A 12,809-nucleotide genomic window follows, 5' to 3' on the forward strand; every position below is an offset into this window, starting at 1 on the left:
CTTAAATTATTACATAGATAAAAATTTGTTATTGATTTTATGAAGATGGTTACAGGGGCTGCTAAAAATAGACTCGAAGACCGTAAACCAGTAAGCTCATTATCACTTATTGAATGAACATACATTTTTTTAAATAATTTGTTTAGATAATTACTTGCTTTATAATCATTATCTCTTTTTTTAACAAAGCCGCAACTGAGCCTCTAGGCAAATACTACAAAAATGCACTTCCGTTTGAGTTTAGGAACAAATTTAAAAATTATAGCCAGATTATGCTTTTAAACACTTTATTTAATGGTTTTAAAATTAAGCTTCTTTAAGGTTTGTGATTAGTAAAATCGCAAAAGTCTAAGCCTTGTATGCAGATCACGAAAAACTTAACTTTTCCAAAACTTATGCAGAAATTTAAAAACAAAGAATTTCGTTCTATAGAAGATATTATTGCTATTAAATATAATTTATTTAAAATATTCTAAGAAATGGTCCGTTATATAAATGTTTTGTTTTCACAAATTCTACATTTCAAGAATTAGAACCATAAAAATCATTAAAGGTAAAAATTTTAAAAACTTTCAATGCAAGTTTAAATTAAATAATGGCAATACTGCTTCGGATGTTTTTGGTCAAAAAATGCGGCATTTGTGTTATCTTTTAACAAGAAAAAGTAAGTGTAGTTAATAAAGAAATTTAAAGTTTATTACAAAAGGTAAATAAAATGGTGCTACTTAACGATAAATAAATTGATAATATGATGGAAATGAAAAAAGATTAAAAACAAAAAACCGATAATATGTGTATGGCATTGACTTTCTCTAATCTTTTTATAATTCCTGATTAAAATACACAAAACAAACAGCTTTACGGCTTCTTTATTTTAAATATTGCCGAAACCAAAAACACACAGTCAATTGGTAACCGTTTTAAGAACAATAGGTACGAATATGTTTTCTTCCCGGGTTTAAAGGTTTTGAGTGGTTTTTTTTTGTGTTGAACAAAATTTTATATATTTTTATTTCAACTGCGTGAAAGTAAGTTAAAAACAAAAATAAGTGTAAAGTCAATTTATTATTTTTTATTATATGAATTTGTGCAAGTTCGAAAATACTCCTTTTCACAATATTATATTTATCCGAAAGTTCTTGTGCGTTTTATTAACAAAAATGATTTATTAAAACTTGTTTTTAAAATATTACATGTTTGATATTTTAAATACATATTTCTTTAAAACAATTCCTGAAAGACTTATTCATTTGATTCAAAGTGAGAATGATTCTAAAGAAAAAAAAAAAATAACTCGATGTCTCGTGTTATTTAATTAATTTATATAATTTCAAAAGTACAATGGTAATATTGTTTATTTCCTTATTATTTTTCAAAACTCTTGATATTTCTTTCAACTTTGTTTTTTTTTAAGTTAAAAATTTTATAATAAAAAGAATCTTCTAGAATCTGATAGCAATAAATAAAATACTTCCATGTGCTTCTTAAGTATATTTAATAATTATAAAATATCTTTAATAGACATCAAAGTTAATTATGAGATAAGATTCACTTGAATTATTGTCAATTATTGATTTATCACTGAAATATACCCATAAATAAGCTTGTGAATGAGAATTATAGTAAAAATGTTAACACAAAGACAAAACAAAATCTTTAATCGAAAAACTGTGTTATTTGTCACAAGTGGTTCAATCGGTTCAACAACTTTTAATCGTGATTATATTTTAGACTATAGCTATTATGTGATGGAAATTGCATTGGTGCACTCAAAAGTACCTGCCAATTTATTATGCCGATTAGCTTCTGAAAAAAATTTGTTGTGAAAATGTGTATTTGTATGAAATTAATCGTTTTTTATATAATTTGGAATTTTTTTTGGAAAATGTATAAATTTCACTTTGGAAGAATAATTAAAATCTAATAAATGACTCATAAGAAAACACAAACAACACCATATAACTTGAAATGGGTCATCAAAAGAATTTGGATTAAATTAATTTAAAAACAAACAATAAAATTAATGGTTCATTGTGGTGTATGTGTAACATATTTTTAAAGAATTATTGTTGGGTATGAAATTTTTTATTTTGCTTAACAAATCATAAAATCAATTGTTCGATTGATCTTTATAGACCATTCTCTGACAAAAAAAGAATATTAATAGTTAAGACCTTGTGAACTTTTCATATACAAGGTATATAGGTCCTAAAAACACTTCCGAGTGGAACAACATCTTCCTCGAACTGACTGTGTTATTGGATTAGATTGGATAGCAACATTTAAAAATAAATTCAAAAATATAGCTTTTTCTTCTTATATCTTTTTCATTACACACAGAAAAATAAAATGCACGACTGGGTCGCACGAACTTGCTCTTAGAGTTAAAGTTGCTTAAATTTTTAAGACTTTTTATAGAAATTTGAAAAAAAAAAAAAAAATAAATAAAATAAAATCTGAAATTAAATTGAACTCCAAAACAAGTATGCAGTTTTGATTGATATATTAAGATGCATTTAAAAAAAAAAATTTCAAAATCGTTAGAGCCGTTTTTTTAAAAACTAATTCTTTATAAATAATTTTTTGGAAAAAAAGTTTTAAAATAAAATTGGTATGCCATTTTGTAGAAATCACTAATCAACATCTAAAAACAAAATTTCAAAAAAATTCAATGTCCCGTTTTCGAAAATTTAATTTTTCAAAAAAAAATTTTCAAATTTTTTTTTAAAATCCAAAAATTATTTTTTTCAAAATTTTATTTTTGGCTTATATTTAAATTATATATATATATAAATGCTTCTTCACAAAAAGTTTCGTTGAAATCGAATAAGCAGTTTCGGAGATAATCGGTTCTATGGCAGGTACCGTTAATAATGATTTTCAAAAAAAAAATTTTTTCATTGAAACATAGACCTTAGCTTAAAACTAACATTTGAATTTTTTAAACAAAATCGTTAGAGCCGTTTTGAGATACCTCCCTCGCCAAATAACGCTACATACCAAGTTTGACATTAATCGGTCCATCCGTTTAGGCTGTAGCTCCTTATACAGACAGACAGACTGACAGACAGACTGACAGAATGACAGACAGACTGACAGACAGACAGACTGACAGACAGACAGACGTACTTCCGGGACCCACTTTTTTGGCATTCTCTACCATCGTAATGTCATGGAAAAATGTTATCTCAACTTTTTTTTTTGTACGAATGCATAACTTGATATAAAGTACCTATATCGCAAGTAAAAACATCTAAAATTAAGCGGATTTCTGCATTGTTTTTTTACCAAGATGACTTCCGTCTTAAATTTAGCGGGAATCCACTTAATTTAAGATGAAAATCTTCTTATTTTAATAAAAATATCTTCATCTTCAAATTAGTGGATTTCCACTTAATTTAAGACGGAAGTCATCTTGGCAAAAACTCATGCAGAAATCCGCTTAAATTTTAGGTGGTCTTTTTCTTTGTGTACGTTTGTTATTTTCTTAATTTTATGTTGTTAGTTTTATGACTGTTGTTTACTTATATTGTTAAAGGATAACAATTATTTACATATTTATTACATAATCAGATCGTGACCTAAAAATTATTGTTCGATTGTTGGTGTATTAACTTTTATGTTTCAAATGAAACATAATTCAATCTGATTTTTATAAGTCTTCCTTAACAATAAGGAAGTTAGTGTTATATTTATACTAAATCATTTAAGATTATAACATTTTATAATCAAATGCTATCCTCATGAAATATAAAAATAAAAAAATTGAAATTTGCCAGTTAAATTCATAGAGAACGTTGCTCTTCTACTTTTTTTTTTTAACAATCACTTCAAAGTGGTTCCTGATTTATTAATTGTTGCTAATCATCAAAGATTTATCTAATCTATAAATTCATAACACATATTTGAAATGTTTAAAAAAAAAAAGTTCCATTGTTCCCAAGAATCAGTCTCAGATAGAAAATAAACAATCAAAGCTTGTCAATTATTAATCAACAATGGATAATTGACAGTTTTATTTTATCATTCAGACATTCTTTGTGTGAATTTAAATAAATCATTCAAACCATTTAACAATAATTGAATTTGTTTCTATATCTTATCAAGATTATTTGAAAATCACCTATTGGAATTAAAAAGCAACAATATACTTAAAAAAAAAAAACAAAACTAATTGATTTTGATAATGAGATATTATTAAACGGTTTATATTATTTATGAATTTCCTCCATTTTTCCTTGTTTAATTAATTATGTAAATTAACATATAAAATTCTATAAAAAAACAAAATTGAATTTCAAATATCAACTAAATAAATCTCAATTTGATTTATCACCAAATAACAATTCTCACAGATGCAAAAACCTTACCACAATTTTACTTGACGTTGAACACAATCAAAATCGATTTTTAAATGGTTTTGTTTGCAATAGTTCAAAAATAATTTTACTCTCTATCCGTGAAATTAAATGCACATTAATATCACCAGAGAATTTGAGGTTGCATAAAAAGTTATAAACTTGATTAAGTTGGTTTAAAATTAAAACACTCGACTATTGCATATCGCCAATGTGTTATGGTTATGAAACTTTCTAAATAATACCATGGAGGAGGTTTCTAAAACAAGCTTACCAATTTGTTATTAAAATTGGAAATAAAAATGGAAAACAAAATCACTTTGATGTTTCTATCTACACTTTGTGACGTCAGTTTAAGCTTTTACATAATAAAAAATGCAAATAATTTGTTTTAAGGATTATATCCTTGCAAAATTCTATTGATTTTAATTTGCTCTACGGCAAGTACCTCTTAGTTTAGAGTCAAAAAAATAATCGAGAGTTTTCAATCAAAACCAACATAACGATGATGGATAAATTCAAAAGTCCTTTTATGGGTTAAGAATCCTTTGCACAGTCATTTCTTGACAAAAAGTCATGAATTTTGGTTTGCTAAAGACATACATAGATTTATTTCGACTTCTGATTCGAATTTCGAAAATAAAAATCTATTAGAAAAATATATTTTGGTTAAACGAAAAATTAATTAATTTTGTATTACTTCATGTTTTTTACTTCACTTTACTTACTTTTAAAACATACACAGTTGGCATATACCGCTAAACAATCGTGTTTAATAAGGAATTAAAAAAACAGACTTGTCAAAATTGTTGTAAATTAAAAAAAAACCTAGGAAGTGGCTAATAAAAGGTCAAAAGGGATATTTTACTAATTTTGCTCTTCTTGAACTTTGTTTTTAAAATTTAACATTTTTTTATTGAAAACTAGCTGACCCGGCGGACTTTGTAATTAGTCATAATTTCCAATACAAAAAGGAAATCAAAACTTGAAAAGTTCGTCCAATAAATTTAAAAATATTCACTTTTAAAATTTAAAAAAAGTGGCCTTTGTTAAAAACGTTTTTTAAGTTTTTTAATTTACCATTGTGAAGCTTGTAGTGAATGTAGCGTTATGTGTGATATATCAAATCAAAGATAATATTATCAGGATGCTCAATAAAGATAAATCAAATTTTTTTAAGCTCCAGATCAAAAGATGTAACGTGTTGAAAAATTAGAGTTTATTTTACCGTTATTTCAAATTTGTCATTAGAAAATTAATTGAAACTTTGTACAAATATAGTCTTGCTCATTATCTATATACACTGTTAATTTCATTCATTTATCTATTGAAGAAAAAAAGATAAAAATAAAAAAACTGTTAAAAACGGCCAAAAAATGGGACACAAAAAATTGTTTTTCCCGTTATTCGGTCAAAAATCATTTTAAAAATTCAAAAGTTTGTACATGCACGCGCATGATTAAAACCTATATTTCCTATAAATTTGAGATTTTTTGCAGACTTTTAAAAATTCCAAAAAAATAAAAGACTACTCAAAAATGTCCCTAAAAATTAGGTTGTTTTTCAAAAATTTTTATTTCAAAATACAGGGCCTATGAAAAAAATCCGTTTCAGACCTCTAATTTTTTTTTTAAATATCTTTCTCATGGTGTAACTCAAATTTCTGTGCAAAATTTTGCGTACCTCTAATTAGTATTAGTAAAAAGGTCTATGACTGCAAAAAAACCTTCACAACTTGGTTTTGAAATTTTTTTGAATTTTTTCAATACCTCTTCACTTACTCACTTCACTCAACTCTTTACGACTTACCGTTTAGAAAATAGCCTCTTTTTTCAATGTCGTGTTACCCCTATTTACCATATAAAATCTTAAATTTTTTTTGCCTTAAACCTTCTCCTCTTATGCCTCTTTGATTTAAAAAAAAATTAAGAAAATAAGTCAGTCGGTGTGGCCGGTTAGCGAACGTACACAAAACCAAACTTTAATATATATAATAGATGAACAGTTGTTATACCTAAATTCAAGGTTTTTTTTGATATGAATTTAGTTAAATTTTCTTACTTCTACACTGTTTTTAAAGAGAAAATTCTATTTATGTAAACGCTTTTTTCTATCCGCCATTTTGGAGCCACCATTTTGAAGAAAAATAGTTTAAAGCTTTTTCTTATTCTCCACAATAATTATTCTCCATTGACTTTTATAACTTTTGATCTAATAACGGTAATGCAAACGATTTTTGACGAAAAAAAAAATACAAAAGGCACCACTGTGTGCCCTACGTGTCGCACAGTGGTGCCTATCATATTACATATTACACAAACTTTTAACAAAAATCCTTCTATTTTCAGATGACTTTCACATTGAAAATTCAACTAGACAATGTCGAACCTCGAAAAAGTGCCAAATTTGGTTGGTATTGGCCACCAATTATCTGTGTTGCATGGTTTGCAATATTTTACGCAGCCGTAATTCCAAGTTATTTTGCTTATCCGAAAATACTTTTAACCAAAAATGAACATTTACATCAAGATGAATTTATTGGTGAAAGAGCTGAATTACAATTATTAGCTTTGTCAAATATTGGTGTAAAATTAGCTGGTACACCTGAACATGAAAAAGCTGTCGACTATCTACTCGAACAAATTGAGATTGTTAAGAAAAATGCTCGATATGATTTGTATGATATTGAAGTTGATGTACAATTTTCTTCGGGAGAGTTTTTGCTGTGGAAAATGGTTACAATTTATCATAATATGCAAAATGTTATTGTTAAATTGAGTCCGAAAAATACAAATAGTTCAGCTTATTTGTTGGTCAATAGTCATTTTGATTCAGAAATTGGATCACCAGGTAAAAACTATTGAATAGTTGTTTTAAGAAGTTGTTAAAACCATTTTATTCTTCAAGCTGCTGGTGATGCTGGAGTCATGATTGCCATCATGCTTGAAACTCTTAGAGTGATTTCTATATCCGAAAGACCTTTGAATAATCCAATAGTGTTTTTGTTCAATGGAGCTGAAGAGAACAAGCTTTTGGGATCACATGGTTTCATAACAAAGCACCGATGGGCAGAAAACGTTAAGTAAGAAAACTTATAAAACTTTGGTTTTCAAAACTGAATCTGTCTTTACTTTCAGAGCTGTTATCAACCTTGACTCTGCAGGCTCTGGCGGAAGAGAGGTTCTTTTCCAATCAGGCCCAGGACATCCATGGCTTACAAGGGTAAGATTGACTGAATTTCCTCATTTTCAAAACATTCTTTATCATATTCCTTTTAGTATTATGGAAAATATATTCCCCATCCCTTTGCATCAACGATAGCTGAAGAACTGTTCCAAAACAATTTCATTCCATCGGATACTGATTTTCGAATATTCCGCGATTATAAAGGTGTCCCAGGCTATGATTTGGCCCATAGTAACAATGGATACGTCTATCACACGAAATTCGATCGTTTCAATATAATTCCCCAGGGAACTTATCAAACTACTGGAGAAAATATTCTCGCTTTAACAAGAGCTTTGGCTAATGCACCTGAACTAGAAGATCCAAGTGTAAGACACCTGTCATTCAATGTAACTTTTCGAACTTAATTTCGAATTTAATTTTTCTGATTTTAGAAACACGCAGCTGGTCATACTGTTTTCTATGACTATCTCGGTTGGTTCACTGTTCACTACACAGAGGGCAGTGGTGTAGCTATCAATCTTGTAACTTCTATAGCAGCTTTTGTGAGCATTGGTGTCTCTGTTTGGATGATGTTGAGGGAAAAAGCCTACGAAACTAAAGACTGTTTAATAAGATTTGCTCAGATTTTCGGAGTTCAATTGTTAACTGTGATACTTGCAATTGGCCTGGCAATCCTGGTTGGAATGCTTGTTCGTGTATTGGGATTGGCAATGTCATGGTATAAGGATTCATGGATGCTATTTGGAATATATTTTTGTCCCATATTCTTTGCTATGGGAATTATTCCGGCTTTTTATTTGGGATGGACTAAAGATAAAGTAGGGTTGCCAGTTATTATTTTAGAATTTTTTTTTAAATAATTGTGATATTTTCAGACTGTGATAACTCTACGACACTCAGTGTTCATGTTTTTACATTCTCAAGCTATAATCTTAGCTCTCATAACGATTTTGATGACAGGGTTTGCTATACGATCAGCTTTTCTTCCAATGGTTGGAGTGTTTTTCTATACATGCTCAGTTATAATCAGCATTATTGGATATTTGATCTTCAAATGGAGTAAGTATAATATATTGAAATTTTCATGATAATGCGACTGCGCCTCAAATATGTCATTCAAGTCTGTGACTAAAGTTTTTCACTCAAATCTGTGACTCAAATATGTGACTCAAGTCTGCTTCTCAAGTTTACGACTCGAATCTGCAAGTAAAATCTATGACTCAAATCTTCGACTCAAGCTTTCGACTCAAATCTAACACTCAAATATTTGACTCATGTCTACGACTCAAATCTGCGAGTCAAATCTGTGAGCTGAATCTGCGACTCATGACTGCGGCTCAAATCTGCAACTCAAATCAACTACTCAAATTGAGTTGTAGATTTGACTCACAGTTCACAGATTTGAGTCGCAAATTTGACTCGCAGATTTGAGTCATAGACTTGAGAAGCAGACTCAAGTCTGAAGTTGTTTTGAGACGTAACGAAATTGAACTCCGGATTCGAGTGGAAGAATTTAGTGACAGTTTTGAGTCAAAAACCTGAGTTGCAGATTTAAGAAGAGGATTTGACTTGCAGGTTTAAGTCGTGGGTTTGATTCGCAGATTTGAGTCACAAAATTGAGTTGCAACCTCAACCTCGATTCGTAGATTTGAGTTACACTCAAGTCTGTGACTCAAACTTGAGTGAGAACTTAAGTTTTCGGGTTTGAAACACAAATTTGAGTCGAAGACTTGAGTCACAGTTTGTCTTTGATCAGTTTAAGGCTAAACAAAAATATTAGATCCCAAGTTTTTGACCCTTAAATAACTAAAAGACTATTTTTGTAACATAATTTGTATCTCTTTATTTTTTTGACAATTTTTACAACTTCTTTCCACAGAGCCCATTTGGTTCCCCGTTCATTTAATTTGCAACATACCATCATTCTGGTTCTATTCCTACGTGACATTTACCTTCTGTCATGTGTTTGTTGCAATGCAAGGCCGTGATGGACCTAATAGCAATCCGGAGCTATTTATTAGCGAAGTGGTTTCTGTTTTAGCCCTTCATGTTGGTGGATTTGTTGTAAGTTTCACTATTCTTCGAAATGTTGAAAACTCCACTCAAAACGAAACTTTTTTCCTTTTCAGATTCCATTATTCCATTATTTCCGCAAACCAAAACTATTTTTCTCATCGTTTCTTGTGATAACTTTGATATTTTTTGGCCTAGCCTTTTCGCCAATAGGTTTTCCATTTCAAAAGGATATAAGTGCGAAAAGGTTTTATGTCCTTGTAAGTTTCCTTTAAGCAGACTCGCCGAAATTGTATTCATTTTTTTTTTTTCGAAAGCATACAAATCGAGTATTTCATGACTATGGTGGTGAGGTTTCACGAAACGAATCAGGATATTACGTTCAGCCTGTTGATCCGAGAAATGTTGACTTAGATGGTAAGTGCCAATAAGTGAAACTTTCTTCTGTTAATAACCTTCTTTTTTTTTGTCAATAGATTCAGTTTTTAAAAATGCAATGCCATTGAGCTATACTACTGAGAACTGTGCAACTGAAATGTACTGTGGGCTACCTTTATCCAGTACTAGATGGAAGGATTGGAAGTAGGTTACAATATTTTTAAGTTTTATTTTATTTAATACGTTTTTTTTTGTCAATCTATAGCGCTTACAGTCGATGGGTACCATCAGGAAGGCCCAAAATAACCGACACAATAAATCTTCAACTAAAGGCAAAGAGTTTACTGACACCAACAAAAATTCGTTATGAATTTAGTTTAACTGGACCAGATCGAACGGTGATATATATTGGTCCTTTAGAAGGTGTAGAAGTCACTGATTGGTCATTTAATCGAACACCGTTAGAAGACAAAAAATACAAACCACCATATTTCATTTATACAACTTATTCAAAAGAGTTGATTCCATTGAATTTTTGGATCGAATTTGAGGTTAGAAACGATATATTTTGAAAATAGCCATTTTTTAAATAATATTTTTGTTTTAGCGTTCAAATGCAACATGGGAAGGACCAACATTTAAATTAGCTGTTGGTGGACATTTGATGCATCATCAAAAATATTATACCAGAGAATATAAACGATATTTAGCAAGTTTCCCAGAATGGGTGTATCCAACCGCCTGGGTTGCATCACATGAAAGTTGGCTTTTTTAGTTATTGATTTAAGTTTTCTTATTTATTTTTTTTTTTTTAAAAATAAAAACTCATTTTACTTAAAAAAAAAAATTGCGTTTCAAGAAATATATTTACAATAATAGGTAGCAAATGACTCTTAAAAGTTACTAATGGTAACAATTGATAAAAATTAGTGACGTACAAAACAAGTCGGAATTGTCATTATTTGACACTTACAGGACCTTGTCTAGAGAACAATACTACAAAATTGTCCACTAAAAAACTGACATCTCAAGAAATGAATGCAAGGTTGATGTTCTGAAGGTTTTTCTGCCTCCAGGGTGTAGTTCAACGTTGCACTAAATAGAATAAAGCCCCCTCTATTTTATTTTCACTACATCATTATTTGCACATATGTACATAATTTTAAAACTGTTGGTACTCGAAAAAGTGCGTTTTTAAAGATTTTTTTTACTAAACGAAAGGTGGTAACAAGAATTTTATTAAGTTCACTCATGCTAAAAATTTAACGCATACCAAGAAAAGAATTGCATGTTGATCCTAAAAGTATGCAATTTTTTTAAATCCCTTTTTTAAAGAAGTGGGAGGCTTAAAAGGTTGAATTTTTGGATATTGTGAAGATGGGCACTAACTGAACTAATTCCTAAGTGTAAATGTTAAACAATTTTTCATATTGTTCTAAAACCTCTAGTATTTTCCTATCACGTAAACAAATTAAAACAATCATAACAGCCATACAAGAAGCTTCAGATAATAACTGCTCCGGAACGACAAAGAGACCTGGAATAATACTGTGCAAGTCGAAATCTTAGACCTGGGTGCTGTTGACTGTTTCCCCCTATTTTGGAACTGAGAAATCGAATGGCATCATTAGTTTTTCGATTTATCGGTACAACATTTTTTTCGGAAGTTTTTTCAATAATTTTAAGCATTTTGCTCGGTTTAAAGTCATTTTTCTTGTTTATATTGTTATATATTCTGCTCAAAAGTTATTTACTACCGACATGAAGACTATTAAACAATTTTGAGCAATTTATTTTGCAATCTAGCAATTTTTTTGTTCAAAAAATTCAAGAAATTTGGGTTTTTTTTTTGCATTTTTATCGTTTTATTATGTTTTAGTGGAGTAGGAGTTACTTAAGTAAATTACAGATCCAATTTTTATATTTTCTATTTATTAAACGTGCGTCGGTCGGTAATGAAAAATACTTTAGTCTCTATGGGTTAAAAATTGCCGGTGTTGCCGATTTGTTTTTTTAAACTTAAAAATAAAATTTGTTTCAAAACATTTTCTTTTGAATTTCAGATATAAAATAATGTCAAAAGATTATTTAGATTATTTACAGAAGCATAGAATTTTGTGAAAAATTGATTACAAAAATTTAAATTGACCTTTTTCAATATTTTTCTCAATAGATTTTTCAGGTCCGAAACTGGGCAAAACATTCAATAGCGCACATGTCTAAAAAATTAGTTTGAAAAAAACTTGCACAGTGTAATTAATATAATAGACAATGGCGTAGCTAGCTCTTTGGGGGGCCCTGCATCCAAATTTTTCTGGGGCCCCTAGATTAGGACACAGCCTTTTTCCTTAACTTAAACACTTACATAAATAAGTATCTTTGCACTTAGACTTGTAAAAGTATTACTTTCCATGCCTTAAGGGAAACTTGTTGATTAGTTTTTCAACATTTTCTGCTTTTATTGATAAAATCGATAAGTCCGATAACCCGTAGATATTCTGAGATATTTTTTCAATTTTTTGGCTTGAAAAGTGTGGTAACCTCAGAATTATACATTTTTTCGAAAGTATTTTGAAAGCTCTCTTTTGAACTAACTTTCTTTTTATTAACAAAATCTTGAATATTTTAAAAAGTATTTGAACTACAAAGTTGGGGCTTACACCAAACATTTTGTTTTCAAAAATTTCCACTGTCTACTGAAAAAAATTTAAAAAGTACTTACCTACTTTTTTTTTTAAATTTCTCCACTGGCCTGAGAAAACCGAAGTGCACTTTTTAAACTTAAAGTTGAAATATAAAACTACTTTTATGATCTTTGCGGAACAAATTAGCATTTAACTATAGCTACAATTTTTGAGTTTATTTTTTTTT

At 29.2% G+C, this 12,809-nt stretch overlaps 1 protein-coding gene across 1 annotated transcript; it reads left to right on the forward strand.

Moving 5' to 3' along the window:
* Nucleotides 1–1,592: 1,592 nt before the first annotated feature.
* On the forward strand, nucleotides 1,593–10,720 carry LOC129907165 (endoplasmic reticulum metallopeptidase 1-like). Its single transcript, XM_055983251.1, has 13 exons — nucleotides 1,593–1,775; nucleotides 6,707–7,208; nucleotides 7,266–7,440; nucleotides 7,496–7,580; nucleotides 7,637–7,912; nucleotides 7,979–8,365; nucleotides 8,423–8,606; nucleotides 9,427–9,611; nucleotides 9,677–9,820; nucleotides 9,878–9,977; nucleotides 10,037–10,142; nucleotides 10,204–10,489; nucleotides 10,546–10,720. The coding sequence occupies exons 1-13, from the start codon at nucleotides 1,611–1,613 to the stop codon at nucleotides 10,711–10,713; spliced, it is 2,763 nt and encodes a 920-aa protein (XP_055839226.1). The 5' UTR covers nucleotides 1,593–1,610; the 3' UTR covers nucleotides 10,714–10,720.
* Nucleotides 10,721–12,809: the final 2,089 nt, after the last annotated feature.

This window comes from Episyrphus balteatus, chromosome 1, assembly GCF_945859705.1.
Source record: "Episyrphus balteatus chromosome 1, idEpiBalt1.1, whole genome shotgun sequence".
Taxonomy (NCBI): domain Eukaryota; kingdom Metazoa; phylum Arthropoda; class Insecta; order Diptera; family Syrphidae; genus Episyrphus; species Episyrphus balteatus.

Coding starts and splice junctions, on each gene's coding strand:
- LOC129907165 (XM_055983251.1), top strand. CDS start 1,611: ATGAGAATTATAGTAAAAATGTTAACACAAAGACAAAACAAAATCTTT. Junction 9,978..10,036: donor GAGAAATGTTGACTTAGATG/GTAAGTGCCAAT, acceptor TTTTGTCAATAG/ATTCAGTTTTTAAAAATGCA. Junction 10,143..10,203: donor ACTAGATGGAAGGATTGGAA/GTAGGTTACAAT, acceptor GTCAATCTATAG/CGCTTACAGTCGATGGGTAC.